We start from the raw sequence: 19,549 nt of genomic DNA, 5'->3' as shown, positions 1-19,549 counted from the left end.
TCATTTTGTCCTGGACTGGGAAAATTAGCAGTGGGTGCGGCAGCTGTCTTGTCAGAGAGCAGGGAGAATTATTTTCGACGATTGGAACGCTTAAAGGATATGTGTCGTCCGGATTCTGATGCGTAATACCTTCTAGGTTCTTCTGCCCTCATCCGTCAGCTTTTCCCCTCCTTTAGGGAGACACTCAACTACCTAGCCGGTGTGGTGGTTGTGGTTTTTAACAGCTTAGATAGCCAGCATGAGGGGGACCCAAGCCAGGTTAGGATTGTGGGCTGTGGGGAAGGGAGTCTTTAACACATTCCCCCTGCTGCCATGGTGCTGATCAGAATTTCTCTATAATGACTGGCACTGGCTCTCCCTGATTCCTGGCAGTACATCAGCCTTACCTGGAGATGTGGGAGTTTGGGTCCTCCTGCATGAAAAAATGCAGTGCTCTGCCACTGCATTTTCCTGCTGGCATTTATCACCTGACGTACCAGATTGCCAAGACAGGCTGCATCTTTCTGGCTCAGCCCCGTGTGAGGAGGTGTGTTGTATCTTCCACTCCCCAACACCAAAAAATAAAAATCTGTATCTTCAGCTCTTCTGCTGAGCATCTCTGCCTTGCTCCTCCCCACCAGCTCACAGACCCCGCTGCTGATTGGCAGATAAGGTAAGAGCTGTTGCTAAGGGGGAGATTCTCCCTGGGTTCCCATATCTTTAAGGAAAATCCTCTGTTGCATCAGCCATTCTCACTCCATCTTCAGGCATCTGATATTCTGTCTCTTTCCAAGCAGACTTTCTCATTTGTAAATTTCCCTCCGAGAAGCTCCCAGCGATTAAAAAAAAAAAATGCAGCTTTTAGTCTTTTCCTGTGGGTCAGTTGCCCAAAACCTCTCATATCACAATAAAGCCTGTTTCCTCGTTGTTTCGAAGTGGGGAGCAGAGGGGGGGAGTCAACAGGTTTGTGCATAATATGATCTAATTTGTAAACCGAAGCCGTTTTAGGGCTGTCAGCCCAAATTGTATTCTGAGTCAAGAGCACTTGTTAATCCAGAAATTGTGACAGAGTGTATTACGACGTACAGTTGACAGTGACATGTGGGGGGTGGGGGTGTTCGTTCCTGATTCCTGGAGCAGCATTTTCACTTGTGTGCCTGGTGCCAAGATTAAAAATTTTCCACTTGCAACATACCATTTTAAACAATGAAGTTACAACTTGGGTAAAGCCACCCAGTGAATATGAACCGAGACCGAATTCCAGTGCACACTGTGCAGCAGAGTCCCACTGGCTGTTATTTGAGAGGCTGCACAACAGGCTGAACCTGCCCCACCTCCCTCCCACCATTTGGAGATGCAGAGTGTGTGAGCTGAATTCAGGACCTCGTGCAGAATTTTACAACCTCAGATCCTGATTTATTTCCTATTTTCATTAAGTATCAGAAAACCCCGGGTGGTATCTGTCTTCCCACATGACACACTCTTTTTCTGGACCTTCCTCCTTCCTTTCATTGGTCATACCTTCCCAAAATAATAATACTCAATATTTTTTGGGGGGGAAACAGCAGATGTATAAACCAAACAGATGCAGGCGTTTGTGCTTTCCGTTTGGCATTTGCATGCGAATACCTAGTTGCCACATCTGGGTATCCTTGGCTTGGCATGTAGCATTTGTGGCTTCTGCTGCAGCTTTGGGTTAGGCAGCCTGATTCTTGTCATATAAAGCCCGCTTCAAGGCAACCTTTCCCAATTACAGATCCTGAAAGCCTCGCTCACTGTCAGCCCTCCCTGGCCCAATTGGATTGCTCCCTTTGATTACTGTCACTACTTTGAGCAGAATCTCTGCTCCTGCCCAGCTTTTGCCGTCATGCGCTGAGTGCCGTGCAGAGCTTGATCTCGGTGTGATTTTCGTCTAATCGTTTTCTACGTGACCTCAAAAACTGGAAGCCAAAGGCTAGTGTGCTGAGATGAATTTGCAGTTAAAATGTCAATATGAGGAGCGTCCTGTCTTGGTGCTATCTTCCCAAGAAGGTTGACAAGTCAGTTCTTGATTAAACAGCTGGTGACGGGCAACCTCCAGCCTGCGGGGCTGTGTGGACCCATCAGGCCTCCCCTTTTGACCCATGGGGCTGTCATGGCCAAGCAAGCCCTACCTGCCTACACCTGTCACCGTCGATGGCAAAGGCGGGACTTGGACAGGAAGGACTTTGCAGGCACTGCAGATCACCTGGTTGTCTGTGCCTGCAAAGCTCTTTGCGCAGTGCCTGGGCGGTGCTGTCCGCACAACTTTGCCCCGGAAGCTTGGTTTCAAACTGCAGGCAAAGGCAGGTCACCTGGAGTCATTTGCACCAGGTAATTTACTTGTAGGTGGCCCCTGACGTGGGGATGTGGGCAAGTTTCCTGCCTCTGACCGAGAGGCGTTCAGGGCTTTGGGGCTGAAAGGCTGCTCTGCCTCTGCTATGTCTTTATGTGCTGTGTTCTGTGTCGCCTCTCAGACTGTAGCAAACCAACTTCTTCTTAGCCTCCTCCTTCCTGCTGGCCACCAGTCACTTCATCCGTGCTTCTCCTTTCCCAGCCTCTCTTATTGTCTCCTCCATTCAACTCCTGCGGCATAAAATTTATTTTCTTTCCTGCTGCATTTTTATCCCACCTTTCCCTCCAAGGAGCTCCAGGCGGCGGACATGGTTCCCCGCCCCCTCATTTAATCCCCACAACAACCCCGTGAGGTAGGTTAGGCTAAGAGGCAGGGACTCGCCCAAGCTTCATGGCTGAGTGGGGTTTTGAAACCCTGACACTCTATTCCCAACACTCTTGTCTGCTGTGAAACACTGGCTTGCTAAAATTCTCTCTCTTAAAATTCTGTTCAAGAGCTTGACTCGCATGTTTTGTACAGCACCTTGAATACGCTGCCCGCTAAACGCATGCATGCACCTGTGGCAATTGCAGTTTCTTCCTCCCCCACCCCCTGCCTGCCACAGTGATTGCACATGGCAAAACTGCTTGGAGAACGTACTGGTAGAGGTTGTATCCTTTTGGGGGTCGTCCCCCCCCCTTATGAACCCACATGGCTGCCTTTGCTTTTTGTATGACCCATAAAGAGCTGCTGCCTGTTGCTAGCTAGCTATTTGCCCCACTAGGGAAGAATGAGGTGGCCAATTTTGGCAGTGCTGTAGCTCCAAAGAGCCGCGGTTGGAAGGAGAGGCGTGTGTGTGTGTTTCCATCGCAGAGAGCTGCCACAACAATGTTGCTTTATTAAGCCTTCCTCTCGGAGCAGTTTCAGCTGTGAAATTGCCCCCCAGCTATTGAATCGTGTGTTTTTTTCTACCCACACACCATTATTATCACTGGTGAATCCTTGGAAATATGTGTCTTGTTTATCCGAGGAGAAAGGAAGGCGTATTAGCACAAATAAAATGCATCATAGTTGTTGCTTGCTGCAGAGGCCGCCCCACCACCCCAAGTACTGGAAGGCAGCTGTGAGCACTCTCCCAGAAGAATGGTGTCCTGCATGGTTGAAATGGGTTTTCAGCACATGGTGCAGTGAGAACATGGGAGTGCAGGGGAAATGCGCCAGGCAAATTATCCTGTTCTAATCCTCAATATGGATTGAAATCCAGGATGCTTCCTACTTTGGGGGCCGGCACCTGCCTGCCGGACACAGCACAATGGGCCCCCGCTTCTCACAAATGAATACCGTATTTTTCGCTCGATAACACGCACCTGACCATAACACGCACATCGTTTTTAGAGGAGGAAAACAAGGGAAAAAACATTCTGAATGAAACGGTGGATGTATCATTTTTGTGCTTCATGCTGTGGCCACAGACATGTGATCTGATGGTGAATTTGGGGTGACCCAATGCAAAAATCCTGAGAATCCCTGTGGATCCATGCTTTGTAACCACGTTTTTGCACCATTGCAGCCCCAGGCAACAGTGGGTGTGTGATTTTGGGGGGGGCAGGCTGTAGCCATGGACATGCTATGTGCTCTGATGGTGAATTTGGGGTGACCCAATGCAAAGATCCTGAGGATCCATGTGGATCCATGCTTTTTAACCACATTTTTGCACCATTGCAGCCCCAGGCAACAGTGCGTGTGTGATTTTTGGGGGGCAGGCTGTAGCCATGGACATGCTATGTGATCTGATGGTGAATTTGGGGTGACCCAATGCAAAGATCCTGAGGATCCATGTGGATCCATGCTTTTTAACCACATTTTAAGTGGGGAAGGAAGGAAAAATACAGAATGGACAAGGAGCACGAGAGGGGTGTGCAGAGAAGCAGCTGGCTAAGAATGCAGGAGAGGGGTATAACGGGAGGGAGGAAAGGAAGGCAAAAGTTTTCCCTCACCTACCCACCCAAGCCAGCCAGCTCTCTCTCTCTCTCTCTCTCTCTCTCTCTCTCTCTCTCTCTCTCTCTCTCTGCTTTCCCCTCTGCTTGCCTGGAGGGGAGGGGCTTTCCCTGCTCTTTGTTCCGTTTGAGCAAACACAGCAAGGAAACAGAGGAAGGTGGGCAGTAAGACCCTGAGGCAGAATGCAGGAAAGCAGCCACTTCCTCTTTTCAGGTTTCCCTTCTCCGAGACGCTCGATTTGATTTTTGCCTGATTTTTTTTGCCATTTGGCTCCAGGGACCACACATTCGCTCAATAACACGCACAGACATTTCCCCTTCCTTTTTAGGAGAAAAAATCTGCGTGTTATAGAGGGAAAAATACGGTACCTGGGGGCAGGATTACTGTTTCTTTATACTTAATGTTCTGACCGCCCTGTTTCAAAAAGACTGTTTCAGAGCAGGACTGGGGGCAGAAAGGGGCAAGCAAAATGGCCAAGGGTTTGGAGAACATCTTATCTATCAAGGCTAACGTGTTGAGGGCTTTTTAGTCCGGGGCGGGGGGGGGGGGGAGATCGCCAATGGGGAATGTTATAAAACTTGTGAGAGGTATGGAAGAAGCAAATAGTCCCCCCTCCTTTCTATAATACTTGCACTTGGACACATCCAATGAAATTGGCAGCAGATTCAGGATGGAACAAGTGGTGTTTTATAGCGTTTAAATATTTTATATGAAATGTAATCTATAAATGCTTTATGAATTAAAACCTTTCATATTAAATACCTCTTGTTGACACCTGTCTGTCTCAAGAGATAACTTAGTACGCCTCCAGCACTGAAGTCAAGCTGCTGGAGAATAACAGCGCCCGCTGTGGGTGCAGAGACTGGTAACTCATAACTGCAGCCTCCCACATTGGGTTTTTGCTGCCTTAGCAGCACCGAAGTGACTTCTCCAGGGCGCAAGCCTGGGCAGTGTGTCTGGAGGTCCTGGGCTGCCCAGACGACAAGACCCACCCACCCCAGCCCCACGGACGCAGTCCAAAAGAAAGCAGAGAAGACGTTTGGCAATGCTGTTTACAGCATAAAATGAGGTGGATAGCTCAGTTGGTTAGTGTGGTGATGACTACACCAAGGTTGCAGGTTCAATCCCCATAAGGGATAGCTGCATAGTCCTGCATTTCGGGACGTTGGACTAGATTATCCTCAGGATCCCTTCGAACTCTAAAATTCTATCTGATAAAGCTTTTGCGACACAATAAAAAAAGAAAATTGAAGTTCTAATTGCACAATTTACAGAATATACCCCCTCAGGGTGAGGTGATGGCTTTAAAAGGGCATTAGTCCAGAAATGGGGATGGTGGCGATCAAGATCTAGTTGAGCCTTGGCGGTGTCGTTTTCCATAATGGATGTGTTGGTTTAGTTCAGGGGGTGGTGGCCTGGAAAGGTTTGGGTTCCGCATCTTTAACCCGAGTATCAAGGAATGCTGTACTGTACAGACTTGTATGCGGAAGGAAAAGCACAAGGGATTTTTTATAGCTTGGCTTTTCAGTCGATACACAGCTGTGAATCTCTCCCTTTCCCCCATCAGCTGGAGCAGCAGAGGCAACAGCTGCTGACGGAGCGCCAGAACTTCCACATGGAGCAGCTGAAGTACGCGGAGCTCCGTGCCCGCCAGCAAATGGAGCAGCAGCAGCAGCACAGCCAGAACGTCCAGCAGTCCCACCAGCATTCCAGCGGCCCTGGCATGAACCCTCTCGGGACACCCAGCCACCCGGGCTTGTTGTCTCACCAGCAGCCTCCTCCGTATCCCATGATGCACCACCAGATGCCCCCTCCTCATCCACCGCAGCCAGGTAAGGGCTGGGAAACACACACACCCCTTTGTGCTTTTGGTGGAAGTTTGGAAATGGGTCTGAGGCTGGACTGTGGAGATGTGCCGGGTTCAGCAGGTAAGTATGCTTATTACGACTGCAGCGTTTCTGCAGACTCCCGCTGCCAGAAATTCATAGCTTTATGGCAAAAAAGGGGCACAAAGAAATAGCTGAGAGGGAGCAATGTGCCTTCACGCTTGGGACACATCCATGTGTAGAAGTGTAGGGGTTTGCTTTTAATTTGAAAGCTAGGTGTTCTCAAGAAGCCGAGTAATGGTCCCAGAATACATTGTTTGCTCTGCAAGGGGCACACATCACTCCGAGCCCTGGGTTTTGGAGCGCTGGGAAACATCAGGCCACTTTATGATATACAGGTCCTGCAATTCTGGATCTTAAGTACCTCTCGTGCCGTTTCCCCACACTTTGTTATCGAAAAAGGGTTATTCCGATCTGGATAACGGTGTGAGAGAGTGAGAGAGCCCCTTTCCTCATAGCTGGCTTTGCACACTACCGTTTTGTGTAATTTCATCATGACCGCTTTTCATCTCCTCATGTTATATCTTCCATTTCCTGGCCTTTTGTAAGAGCCCCACTTGATCACGCTTCTCCACACCTGTCAATCCATCAGCACTCTGGAGGCCGATGAATGAAAGAAGGCAAGCCTTCCATCAGATTACAGTGCCCTGGAGGGGGGGGGCAATGCCATTCTAAACAGGGGCTGCTTGTTCTGTCTGCTCAGCTGCCCCACACTAGACATGGCGTGATACACATGTGCTAGCACCAGTGCCTCACGACGCCCTGTGGAAAGTACTCTAGGGAGACTTCTTCAAATCCAAGCCCCATCTTAAAATACTGAACCCAAGGCATCACCTTGAGATGAACCTTTTCCCATAACCTCTCAGGAGAGGATTAAACAGCACATAACCTCCTGAAAGTAACTTAAGACAAGCAGCTCTAATGTGCCAATTGTGTGTGCGCCAAAAACTGCTTGAGAAGCCAAAAGCATCTAAAGGAGTGTAGTTCATGCTACCTTCGGTTTCTGGAGTGCAGTCTCTCGCTCGCTCGCTCTCTCCTCACCACTACTGTTTCCTTGATAAAATACTTAGTGGATCAGTGTTGCTGATAGTTGGTATGTTCATCTAAATCAGGGTTTCCCAAACTTTGGTCTCCAGGACTACAAGTTCTGTCATCCCTAGTTAGCACGACCCATGGTCGGGGATGATGGGAATTGTTGTTCAAAAACAGCTGGAGATCTAAGTTTGGGAAACCCTAATCTAAATTACTGTTTGGGGGGGCGGTTGGACTAGACCCTTGCGTAACAGATGCCTGGGCTTCTTCGCCCTGAACATAGGCATGCTCTTCTGGGAAGAAGTTGCGAACCTCAAGATCCTAAAGAAGTTTGTTCTCTGGGAAGAAACACGAACAGATCCATGAGTAGGGAAGGCAGGAGTAGATTTTACAGTAGTTTGAAGTATGGGATCAGGAGAAGGATGGTGCAGTGAAGTAGTTAAAATGGGGAAAGGAAGCAGCAAAGAACACCATGGCAAGGCTGTTCCGATGGAGCAACAACAGATGGGGAGGTGCAAGCAGAAGAGGCAGCTTGTCAGGTACACGATACTTTCTGGGTAAACTGTTATGTGTTGTTAGAAATCCAGACCTGTCCGTTCTCATCAGTGGTGCTGTGCTTGTAGGCCTGCGGTGCCAGAAAACATGAGCAATTGAAGCCGGATGGATTTATTTTGCTCAACCTCTTTTGCTCCAGTACCCCAGAAGTCTGTGCCTCTTATCAAATGCGAGTCCTCTAGCAAAACTAATTAAAACCTGAAATGAAGGCATGGTTGGGAAAATGACCTGTTAACAGCCTCCTTCCCCTGAATGACTGGCACAGACTTCATGGTAGTCTGTGGTTGTCCAAATGAGTGGCAGGGATGAGCATCTTCCTCACAGCAATGTCAAAGGAATGAGCAACAAAGGTTGCCCCATTGTGTGGGGGCTTCAGCGCTCTTTGCTGTATAGGAGGGAGGCAGGAAACCTCTCTCCGTGGGCAAGCCTGCAGTGACCTCCAGTTTAACCTGGAGCCCCCTAGTTTAAAGTACAACTCGCGTCATCCTTGACCCTTCCCCATGCAGGCTGGAGCTGATGGGAATTGTAGTCCAAAATAACTGGAGGACAAAAAATTAGGGCAGCTGATTTTAATTCCAGCCCCGTACAAAATGCTTGCGCAATAGAGAAAGCACAAGTGTTCTCCTCAGCTTCACAAACCGTCACAATCTTCCCCATGAAGATTGATAATGTCGCAAGGACCCTATTAGATCTGGGGTGGATAACCTATTTTATTATATTATAGTATGTTTTTATCATATTCTACTTTTATTATTTTATGTTATGCTCAAGGGCCACATTCACTCTTGGCCAGTCCTCTGCGGGCTGCCAATCAATAGAGGGTTTGGTCAGAAACCCACCCCCACCCGGTCACATTCAGGCTCTTTCTGGTGGTACACATCAGTTGCACACACTCTGCACATCCCAGCACTGTGTCTCCTTTATTTATTATTATGTTCACTGCCACTGCCAAAATCAGCAAGCCCTTGGGAGATCAGAAAAATGTGTGTGTGTGTCTCAGATCAGACCTCTGAACAGGCAGTTAAGTCACCCTGTGTTAGACATTATTTGAAGCTATCAAAGGCAGGCAGCACCACAGTCCTTTTTTTTCCTTCTGTAAACTTGTCTGGGCTTGTTGTTGTTGTTGTTTATTATCTGGTTCTACCTCCCACTGCCCAGTTGTACAACTCCGGCATGTACAACTCCATATATGTGACCAGCCAGCAGAGATTTCTGTCCTAGCCTCAAACATGTTAGACCACGATATCTGAGTAGAATCTCACCACCTCTGCTGCCCTAGAGGTACTGTGACTAGCCAGTGTTGGAAACCAAATACCCAAGGCTAGGCAGGTGCCCAGCTCCAGCAGGGCTGCTCCGGGACTCATACTTTTGTTTCTTTTTAGTCCTTGCTGCCCACACTTCACCCAAGGATCCCAGGGTGGTTTACATAAATATACGGGGGGGAAACACAGAATCTAAAACCAACCGCTGTATTATCCCCACACACCCAATGCAAGACTGCTGCAGCATCTCAACCTACCCTTCCAAAACCCCGACCAGCAGCAAAAGCCGCACAATGTTGCTGCAGGACACACAGGAGAGAGGGGAGCATCCGGTGCTATTGAAAAACACCAAGTGTCTCTTGGGGAACTTCCACTCAGTGACCAAATGCGCTTGTAACCCATGGTTTATTGTGACACAGCAAGTTTTGAATCTGTCTGCTAAACAGTGGTTCTCTGCACGACACACGGTAGGCCTCCAGTACAACCATGGATTAAGGAGACCACCCTGAACACCCGTGAATTGTACTGGAGTCCTCTCACACTCCTCCCAGAGGAAGCATTACGGGAAGACACAGGAGGGGAGAGGTTTCCCAGAGGCATCTGGTTGGCCACTGTGAGAACAGGATGCTAGACTAGATGGGCCATTGACCTGATCCAGCAGGTGGTTCTTACTCAGTACAGGCAATGACCATTTTACGTGCGTTCAGTATGTGCATGACTGCACACGTGTGCATTGCCGTGAACCCGGAAGTGACTAGGAAAAAGGCGAAAACAGTCCCAAGAGAGCGCAGAAAAGGTGAAAGCTGTGCACGAACGACACCTAGCAATCCCATGAGCCTTTGCAGGTGCAATGCCAGGAGCCCTCGCACTGGCAATCGAGGCCTGTGGCGAGTTTGAGGGAGGAGGCTTGGAGGGTCTTTGCAGGCTTTTTCAGTGGTGGTCCCAGTACACACAATTTCACTTAAAACGAGTGGTGCCTCAGAACGCAACCCTTGCGTAAAATGCTTGTTGCCTGTATCCGTTGTGCTCTGTTTTTCCGCACTCTGAGCAACTGGTCCTCAGACTCCCACCTTGCTCTCCTGCTTTGTCTCCGCCTGCAGTTCCCTTGACCTCCAGCTCACCAGGTGTGCGCTCCGTGCCCCAGTTAGTCTGTGCAGGGTGAATTTGTGTGTCACCTGTTCATCTGCAAAAGGAAAGCTACAGCTTGCACTTGCTTGCTTGCCTGCCTGCCTGTTGGATTTCTGCAAGAGTGATCCTGGCAGCGTGGAGGGATAGGCAGGCTTGCGAAGCCTCTGCAACCATCCCCAAACGACTTCTCTGTGAAAGGAAGAGGAGGAGGAGCCCCCAAGGCAGAAAGCACACACAGAGGCCACCAACCAGCTTGACCTCCTTCCTTGGCTCCGTCACAGTGGCCTGGGAAAGGTTGCGCGCCTCTTACCCCCACCCCCGGCAACCGTTCCCTGGCAGGCTTGCCTTTGCCCCCTGGTGACACGTAAAAAAGCAGAACCACTAATCCGGCAGAGCATGCAGGGAAGCGTGGGGCTCGAAGTCTCTTGCTGAAGTGACAGGCAGGTCTAGAGAAAAGATAAGGGGCCCATAAAATGCTTACTGGCCAAGAAGAAAGGGGGAGTGCATAGCTGTGGTTTACAGTCCAGAGCGTTTTGTTTAAAATGTTTCTATGTCGTCCTTCGCCTCACCGGATGAAGAACAGGCATGGGGGGGGGGGGAATCCTTCGTATGAATCAGAAATTGAGAGGTAGCAAAAGCCGTAAGGCAGGTGGAGGCAACACACCTGCTTGCAGCACCTTAACGTAGCGCTGAAAAGTAGCGCCCACAAATTGAGACCTCCAGGGCTGGCTGAGCTGCTTCTCCCGCGCCCTTGTGACTTTTCTTACGGTTCATGTAATCCCTTTCAAATCCAGACCTCGTTATTCTGTTGGGTAGCTGCTGGTTCAAAGCTCGTTCCCTGGAGAGAAACTCGTCTACGTGCCGTTGGACTTAAGCTGAACCATCCTTTGCGAAGAGTCTTGAGGTGCTCCAGCCTGAATATTCAGTGCCACCACTTGAGCCTGCCCAGTGCCCAGGGCGGCTTCCACAAGCTGGGCCCTAGCAGTCGCTACATAGCCCCGCTGGATTTGAAACCTGGCTAGGCAAAAAGACTGCCTGTGCTGGAACTGGCAGTAAAGGGAGTCAAACAGGGGTTGTTTCCTCCTGCGGATGCCAAAAAATGATTTAACTACATTGAGCTGTGCAGGCCTTTTATGCCTGCAGAAAACACTTGAGCGAGTTTCATTGCTTGGTGCCTCCTGACAGAGATATTTTATTTAGGAGCCATAAATATTTGAAGGTAGCCAGTTCAGTCCTGGCGTGCCACTTAGTTTGCTTTATGTCTGGGCAGTGTTGGCCTTGAAAAACTAAGTTGCCCGCTGCTTGATGTGTTCGGAAGAAGCTCCCTGGACACTTGCTTGGTGTCCAAATTGGTCTTAACCCAGAAAATAACCCTCTCGGTGCATTAGGCTGGTGTTTTTTTTGGGGGGGGGGCTGCCGTCTCTCCGACCGGCGTAGAGTGAATTATCACGCTGGAGAGAAGTGATGGAAATGTTCGCGGCAGGAGGAATGGGGAGCTGGAGAGTTGATGCTAAATTAGCTACCGTGCTTAATTATTCAGTGCCTGGCTTTGCGATTCTTTGGGTCTCCTGGGGAAGACATGCGGCAGGAAGGGCAGATTCCAGCGCTTGCCTAGTGGTATTAAGACTCTCAGTCCAGCTTTATGGAACCCATTCATAATTTTTCGGGTGTGTGCGCAAGCACGCTTAATGGCACTGCGTTGCCCCACAGAAGGGACTGGTTTCCATGCTCTCTCTGCTAGACACATCCTGCACACTGTAGAGAGCTCCTCTTGCATTCAGCTGATTTAATAACAAATGTATTTATTACATTTATATCCCACTTTCTAAGGAGCTGAAGGTGCTGTGCATACTTCTTCTCCCCCATTTTATCCTCACAAGAGCCCTGTGGTGTGCGTTAGGCCAAGAGGCCAAGAGACGGTGAATAGCCTAAGGTCACCCAGTGAGCTTCTTGGCTGAGTGGGCAGGGATTCGAATCCTGGTGCTCTAACCATTAAACCACACTGGCACTCTTATTTTTCTTAAGTGGCAGTCAGGCAACACAGCCACTACTTCCTGCTCAACCTTAGACCGTCATCCATTTTGGGGATAGGACGGAGTTGTTGGCAGCTCTCAACCTGCAAGTGCGTCTCTATAAGTGATAACCCCTTAGCCTTCCTCCTCACCCAAAAAAAACCCCGTAATGTGGGGTTGGGGGCTTACCTTAGAAGGGGGACTTGTCAGGGCTAGCAAAAGAACACGATGTGGCATATTTTGAGATCCCAGGAAAAGCCCTTAGTGCTCTGGCTTAATATAAATTCATCCTAATGCTAATGGAGAAATCGGAGGGCTCCCTTGGACAAAAAAAACAAGGACACCAGCCAGGAATACCAGAGCAAAACAGCAGCCAGTAGGCTTGGTCTTTATTGAAGACTGTCGCGACAGGACTCCCACCTGCCACACGGTGGAACAAGATGGAAGCCCCAAACAAAAGAGCCCCAAACATTTATTAGCTGCTAATCCCCATGTTACAACCCCCAAACTACATCACTCATACATCACGGTTACATCATGAAAGGGGCAGTAATCTGAGCATCCTGGACCCTGCCCCATGGTTCTCCTTGCCCTCCACCAAACACCCTTCAAGTGTAAGAAAGGAGATCTTTACATTTCCCTGTTTCCCAGCCAAGTTAATCACACCCTTTTGTCTTCATCTGGGTTTGTTATGGCTACCTGTCTGGCACTCAGGTATCAGGATGCCAGGAATTATCACTCAGGCAGAGGGGCTGCTGAGTAGCTGAGCTCACAGGTCTATATGAATTTCTGAAGTTTTCCCAGTGAGCCAGTACATAGATACATTTATCAGTGAATTCTTACATTTGGTATCATGCAGCAAAGGCCCTTTGAATAGATGGGAAGAAACTGCGATGGGGTGTTTTGTGGGGACAAATCACAAAAGTCACAAAAGTGATTGTGCTGGTTTTGGTAGTGGGCTGCATGTGCATGATATCTCCTGGAGGGTCAACCCCCCCCACCCACCCAACCTATACATAAATTTATGCAACACTAACAAGCTTTTTTAAAATAAAAAAATTGTAAGCTGAGAAGGCAGCACAGAAATGTTTGGAATAAATGAATTCCATCCCATGCCTCCCCTTAGCCAGGACCACTCGGAGAGCCCGAAAGGCTGATGCTAGACTCTCCACTTAACAAAATGTGATCGGTCGCCATTAGCAGAGGAGGAGCAGTCGATAAATGTGTCAGGACAGCCCCCGGGGGCCTGTCCAGACTCAAGCTTCCCTGCACAGCCCAAAGCACACGCCTGTGTCATGCAACATATGTGAGCCTGATGCCACACAGCGTGACTTTGCCGGCCGAGGGAGGAGGAGGAGGAGGAGGAAGAGACCTAAACGTACAAGGCTTTTTCAGTAGGCTGCCTCTCACAGTAGTGAACCTACCTTCCCTCCTGAAACATCTGCCTCCCCCCCTCCCCCTTTAAGCTTTTCCCTTTCCTTATGTAGGTCACACATCACTGTCTTTCACTCCCCCCGCCATTGCCTCTGAGTTTCAAGCCGTATTTTCCTCTTACTCCCAAAGAGCAGCATTTTGTGTTCTGCATGTCCCCCCCCCTCTTTTCCTGCTGACCGGAATGCCCAAAATGCTTAATCCACTTTTGAAACAGGCTCCCCCACCCCGCCCTGGATGGTCTCAGCTACATTATTTGTCAGCCTGAAAGCTGCCGCGATCAGAGAGTCGCCCGTGAGCATCTCTTGCCTTAACAGATCACCGCGTCTCCGCTGCAAGAATAATGTTAGTGGGAAGCCATTTTCTTGGGAAATACAATGCAGGCTTAGAAACGGGCAGGCAGAAAGCGGGTGCAGTTTGCCAATGGAAGCACAGAAGGCTTTTCCCTCCTCAGCTGATCATGGGGCAGGGCAGGGCAAATACCTTTTAAATGGCTCATTCAGACCCTTCGCAGCACGGGTGATCCTTACAACATTCTTGTAAGGTAGGACCATGATTATTATCCCCTGGGTGAGGCCAAGAGCTTAATTCCCACCCTCACCACTGAAGCACTCACTCTGAAAATGTCTCACGAGAAATGCTAATAACATTCACCAAGAAAGCGGAGGCCAAACAACTGTTGCAAGTCCAAAGCCTATATCTAAATATTATCCAAGAACTAGCTTGATGGTGATGATGATTTTGTATTTGAAGGTAGCTATTTCAGAATAAGGTTAATAGCACTCAGTGGTCTAGCATCTGCCAGGTTAATAAAAACCTTGGCTTACTATACTACATTACCTGGAGCAAATACAGTGGTACCTCGGGTTAAGTACTTAATTCGTTCCGGAGGTGCGTTCTTAACCTGAATCTGTTCTTCACCTGAAGCACCACTTTAGCTAATGGGGCCTCTTGCCGCCGCCGCGCCGCCAGAGTACGATTTCTGTTCTCATCCTGAAGCAAAGTTCTTAACCTGAAGCACTATTTCTGGGTTAGCGGAGTCTGTAACCTGAAGCGTATGTAACCTGAGGTACCACTGTATATAAGCTTGGCAGAAGAAGAACTCAGTCCAGTTGGATGACGGGGTCTTTGGGAAGAGGAGTTCAGTAATTCAGACCTGAAACATTTCTAACTTGCGGGGAGAAAAGGACAATTGAGGATGAACTAGACTTGTGCACTGAAACATTTTGGAATTTGCCTGGAATAACTATTGGAGGCAATGTGGGGTTTACAAATACAGATGTGCCTCATGGGATACAGCCAAGATCCAAGTCAAAGTGCCAACCCAGAATCTTGAGTTCCGACAGCTCATTTCAAACGGTCAGACCCTGCACCAGATGAATAAATATGGGGAAAGCCAAATGCCACTCGAAGGATCCGAAATATTTTCCTTGAAGCTTGAATTTGTTTTATCCTGGATTGTTTTGTTTGATGTTTGGGTGTATTGTAAACAGCTTTGAGATTTTTTAAAAATATAAAGCGGTATAGAAATGAAATGAATAACAATAAATATATTCCACCGGTTGGGGTGGAACAGTGGCCATTCTGCTGTGGCAACCAAAACTTAGGTTTAAGGTGCCATTTGGCAACTGGGTTATTTTTCTGAGTTTTTAATGCGGGATGGGTTACCTGTGCAGCCCTCTTCCCCAAAAGCCCAGCTTAGTGTGAGCTGGATTAAGTAGATTCTTTCCACCTGCCGTCGTCCTCCTCCCCCCCCCTTTTTTAATTACTTACATTAGTGCCTTGATTCTGCTGGAGAAATCTCAGGCTTAACAGGCCTGTGCAAATCTAACCAGGGCAGATGGGGAAGCATTTTGTGGCTGAAGAAACTCAATTGCCTGTGCTCCCTGTTTATTGGATGCGGTTGGGTTTCAAGGAGTAGACTTGACCATTCTGGTGGCTGTGGCTATTTATGTACTGTAGGGAAGAGAGGGAGGATGAAAGTGGCGAGCGAAGGGAAACGTGAGCCTTTCGAGAGCAAAATGCCTCTTTCAGCCTGAAGATCAGAATCTGAGCGATCAGAGGCAGGGCTCCATGAAGACCGCGGGATTATTGACCTTCCTTCCATTATTTCCTCACGGTAATTCCCAGATGAGCAGAGCGACGAACTCTGTGGTTGCCAAACTGCCATGCAGTCCTGCCACAACGCTCCTCATGCACTTGAGGAAGAGAGGGCCGGAGTGAGCCCACCATTGCTTTTTCTATTTGCTTGCAGCAGAACTTAGCCTGCGGTAGCCTCGGCTCTGGAGCGAGCAGGTGAAATTTCACAGAGGCTAAGCAGTCATTTTTAGCCAGTTAAGGGCAGGCTATGATCAGCATCTATACCTGGGGACAAGTCTCTCCACCTGGATTTTCTTCATCAAACAGCTCCTGCATAGAATCGTAGAGATGGAAGGGGACCCCCATGGTCATCTAGTCCAACCCCTGCAATGTAGGAATCTCAGATAAAGCATCCACGGCCGATGGCTATCCAACCTCTGCCTATAAACCTCCAGTGAAGGAGCAAATGATAGGGGCAAATGTCTCCTGCTAACCCCTGATCTTAATGTCTGCATGTTTTGCCCCAGTTGGTTTGGGTTTTGATTGGGGGAGGTTGCTATTCGCCTGTGGCAGGCTGCAAACTTGGCAGTGCCCTCACTGCGAGAAGGGAAGCTACAGGGAACCAGGCAGAGGGCTTTTTTCATATTGGCGCCCTCCCCATGGATTGCCTTCCCCTCATATGTCAGAGAGAACCAATTACAGTAGTACCTCGGGTTACATACGCTTCAGGTTACATACGCTTCAGGTTACAGACTCCACTAACCCAGAAATATTACCTCAGGTTAAGAACTTTGCTTCAGGATAAGAAATTGGGTGGCAGCAGCGCAGCGGCAGCAGGAGGCCCCATTAGCTAAAGTGCTGCTTCAGGTTAAGAACAGTTTCAGGTTAAGAACGGACCTCCGGAACGAATTAAGTACTTAACCCGAGGTACCACTGTATGTGACTTCCCAAAGACCTCTGAAGGCAGTCCTGTTTCTCATGCTTGTTGTTTCGCTGTGTTTTTATATTATGTTGGAAGCCTCCCAGAGTGGCTGGGACAACCCAGTCAGATGGGCAGGGCATAAATAATTTTATTTTTATTATTATTATTATTATTATTATTATTATTATTATTACTGGTCTCTGTTCCTCAGATCTCATGAGAGAGGGAACTGGAGGCAGACAGGCAGAAGGCAGAATCAGCAGCAGTAAAACTGCACTCTTTGCTCCCATTGTGAGGAGGGGAGTGAGCCAAGCTGGGTACCGTATTTTTCGCCCTATAGGACGCACTTTTTCCCCTCCAAAAATTAAGGGGAAATGTGTGTGCATCCTATGGGGCGAATGCAGGCTTTCGCTGAAGCCTGGAGAGCGAGAGGGGTCGGTGGGCACTGACCCCTCTCACTCTCCAGGCTTCGCGGACCTCTCCGCAAGCAGCGGGAGCCAGCGCTGGGCTCCCACGGCTTGCAGAGAACTGCCTGTTTGGGGGCTGGGGTCGGGGGAAGCTCGGGCCTCACCCGCCCCAGCCCTGCGCCTGGAGGGGAAATAATTTTTCCCCTTTATTTCCCCCCAAAAAACTAGGTGCGCCTTATGGGACGGTGCGTCCTATAGGGCGAAAAATGCGGTAACTTCCAGCTGAACATGGCAGGGAGAGGGGGTTCCCTGCAAATCTTCTGCGGTGTCGTCCCATGCTCTGCTCTGCTTTCACCTGGTCAGGTGCTCTGGAGCATCGAAGGGAGACCCCAGCAGCAAAAGCCTTGTGGGCAGTCCCTGTTTCTCCTTTGGAAGGGGGAGCAAGTCTCCTCAGGTCAGGCCGATGAGTAGAGGAGCTTTTGCACGGGGAGAGCTTCTGGTTGGTTGTTGCTGCTGCTGCTGCTCTTTAAGGGAATGGCAGAAATGCCATAGCTGCGTGTGGAGAGTGTGCTCGCCGGAGGCTGTGTGCACATCCATGTGTGCATGGATGGGTTTTGCAGTCTCTCCTCTCTGGTTGGAAGACTCTTCTGAGAACCCTTTGCCCAGGCAGGGTTTGGAGGTTTTTCCCCCATCTGTTGTGCTGCAGTCATGCCAGAGTTTTTTGCTCATATGTTTGGCTGTCTCAAGACTGAAGAGCCTGAACAGTCCCGGTTTCTGAACCCTGTTACTGGAGGGGAGAGAGGGGAATGGTATTCAATAAATTGTTATAGATATATCCTACCACCCAGGAACCTGTGTGGTGTCTTTGAATAAATCATGCAAATAGGAGACTTCAGCATAAACGTGGCATGTCATGGTTGCCAGCCTGAAGGTGTTAGCGGATTCCCAGTTCCCTTTTACAGAAGCAGGAATTGTGGAGGACTGAATTCACTTTACTCTCTTGAACCATGAGGCCTGCTAGGATTTGGAGGGCTTTGGTGGTGGGGAAATTGGTTTCAGGGGTACAGGCAGCTTTTTTTAAAAAAAAGAGAAAGTGCTTCTTTTGCTAATGATTGCAGAAGATAACTCCCAAATGGAGAAGCTGCCATAAGTTTCAGCTCACCTTTGCTAAATATCAAAAGGTGCAGCCAGTGAGGTTTCTTAGTAGCATTGCGCTGCAAATGCCTTATCACTGTGACGCCTTTAGTACAAACTCCCAGTAGGTCACCACGCATGGGGAAGCCAATTCTCTCTCCTTTCTGCTGCTGCTCTCCCTGCTTGCTACATGCACGCGCGCACACACACACACACACACACCCCGGGCCCATTCTCATAAGGTTTGTACTCTCGGTCCTCCCATCCAGTATCATTACTCCAGTCTTTTGCATGGAACAAAATCGTCCTAAAACTGGAACCATGTCTACAGAGCAATTTATGTCCCTCAGGAAGGATTTGGGTTCCATTGGCGTGGAGTTTATGGAGAGCTGGTCTTGGGTGCTGGACAGAAAGGTGGACTTGTGACCAAAAGTTGATAAGGATAGGCTGGTACTTTGGAAGTGTGCCAGGCCGGCACAGCACAAAGATCCTAAGGTCTAAGGAAGATGGAGAGCTCGGCTGGACCTCATCAGTTCCAGGCTGCGAATCCTTTATTCATCTGGTCCTGAACTGGCCTATGGGCCCTCTATTTCGGGCACTCTCACCTGCAGGGAGGTGTTGAGTTTTCTGGATCCAGAGCAGTTGAATGTGATCTCTGCCTAACTTGCAGTCGAGGTACCAGACATAGGGTTTCTTCCTGTAAAAAGAAACCGCTAGCGTTTGTGTGTCTGGAAAGGGTTGGAGTTTTTTTAATGAAGAAAAAAAAGTAGTTCTTGATGCTAACAAGATGCTAATAAATCTGTCGCAGTAACAGGCTGTAAGTGGGTGTTAAGAGTGGCAGTCAATAACTTGGCACACAGCAGCCTTCACCTTATCTGCTGAGCTAGGAATTTCCTTGGCCTCAGTTCCCACCACTGCTGTGTAACACATTTTTAATGGGCTTTCTTGGCTGGAGAGGCCAAAGTGCTTGTGTGTGTGTGTGTGTGTGTGTGTGTGTGTGTTGTGCAATTGCACTCCCCTCTCCTCCCTCAGTTTCCTGGAGACGGCCAGGATAAGGACCCTCTTTAATCCCAAGTTTAAATTTATGAACAGCTGCAGCCCATCATTGCTCACCAACTTCCACCCCACACACAAAATGAGAAATAATTTGGCTGTGTGGCCCTTGCTCTCTCCCAAGACGGCTTCATCCATGAGTCCCCTCACTGAGCAGCAGCTGCCGCAAGGAAAAGGCCACTTCACTTCTTGCTGTCTCTGAAAAGTAAATTCATTGTTTGTGAGAGATAATGCGGAACGGTCCCCCGCAGCCACGGGTTGGGGCTGGTAATACTGTTCCCCAAAAAGAACCCACCCATTCTCCACTCTAGGATTGCC

At 49.0% G+C, this 19,549-nt stretch overlaps 1 protein-coding gene across 1 annotated transcript in view; it reads left to right on the top strand.

Moving 5' to 3' along the window:
- The window catches only part of SMARCC1 (SWI/SNF related BAF chromatin remodeling complex subunit C1), a 92,382-nt gene that overhangs the window by 66,957 nt on the left and 5,876 nt on the right, over positions 1–19,549 (top strand). Inside the window, exon 26 of the mRNA XM_083579298.1 lies at positions 5,898–6,162. Coding sequence (XP_083435424.1) covers positions 5,898–6,162 — 265 coding nt within the window. The remainder of the gene's footprint in view (positions 1–5,897; positions 6,163–19,549) is intronic.

Source organism: Podarcis filfolensis (genome assembly GCF_964270895.1).
Source record: "Podarcis filfolensis genome assembly, chromosome: 12".
In the NCBI taxonomy this organism is placed as follows: Eukaryota; Metazoa; Chordata; class Lepidosauria; order Squamata; family Lacertidae; genus Podarcis; species Podarcis filfolensis.
This window is presented reverse-complemented; position numbering and strand designations above follow the sequence as displayed.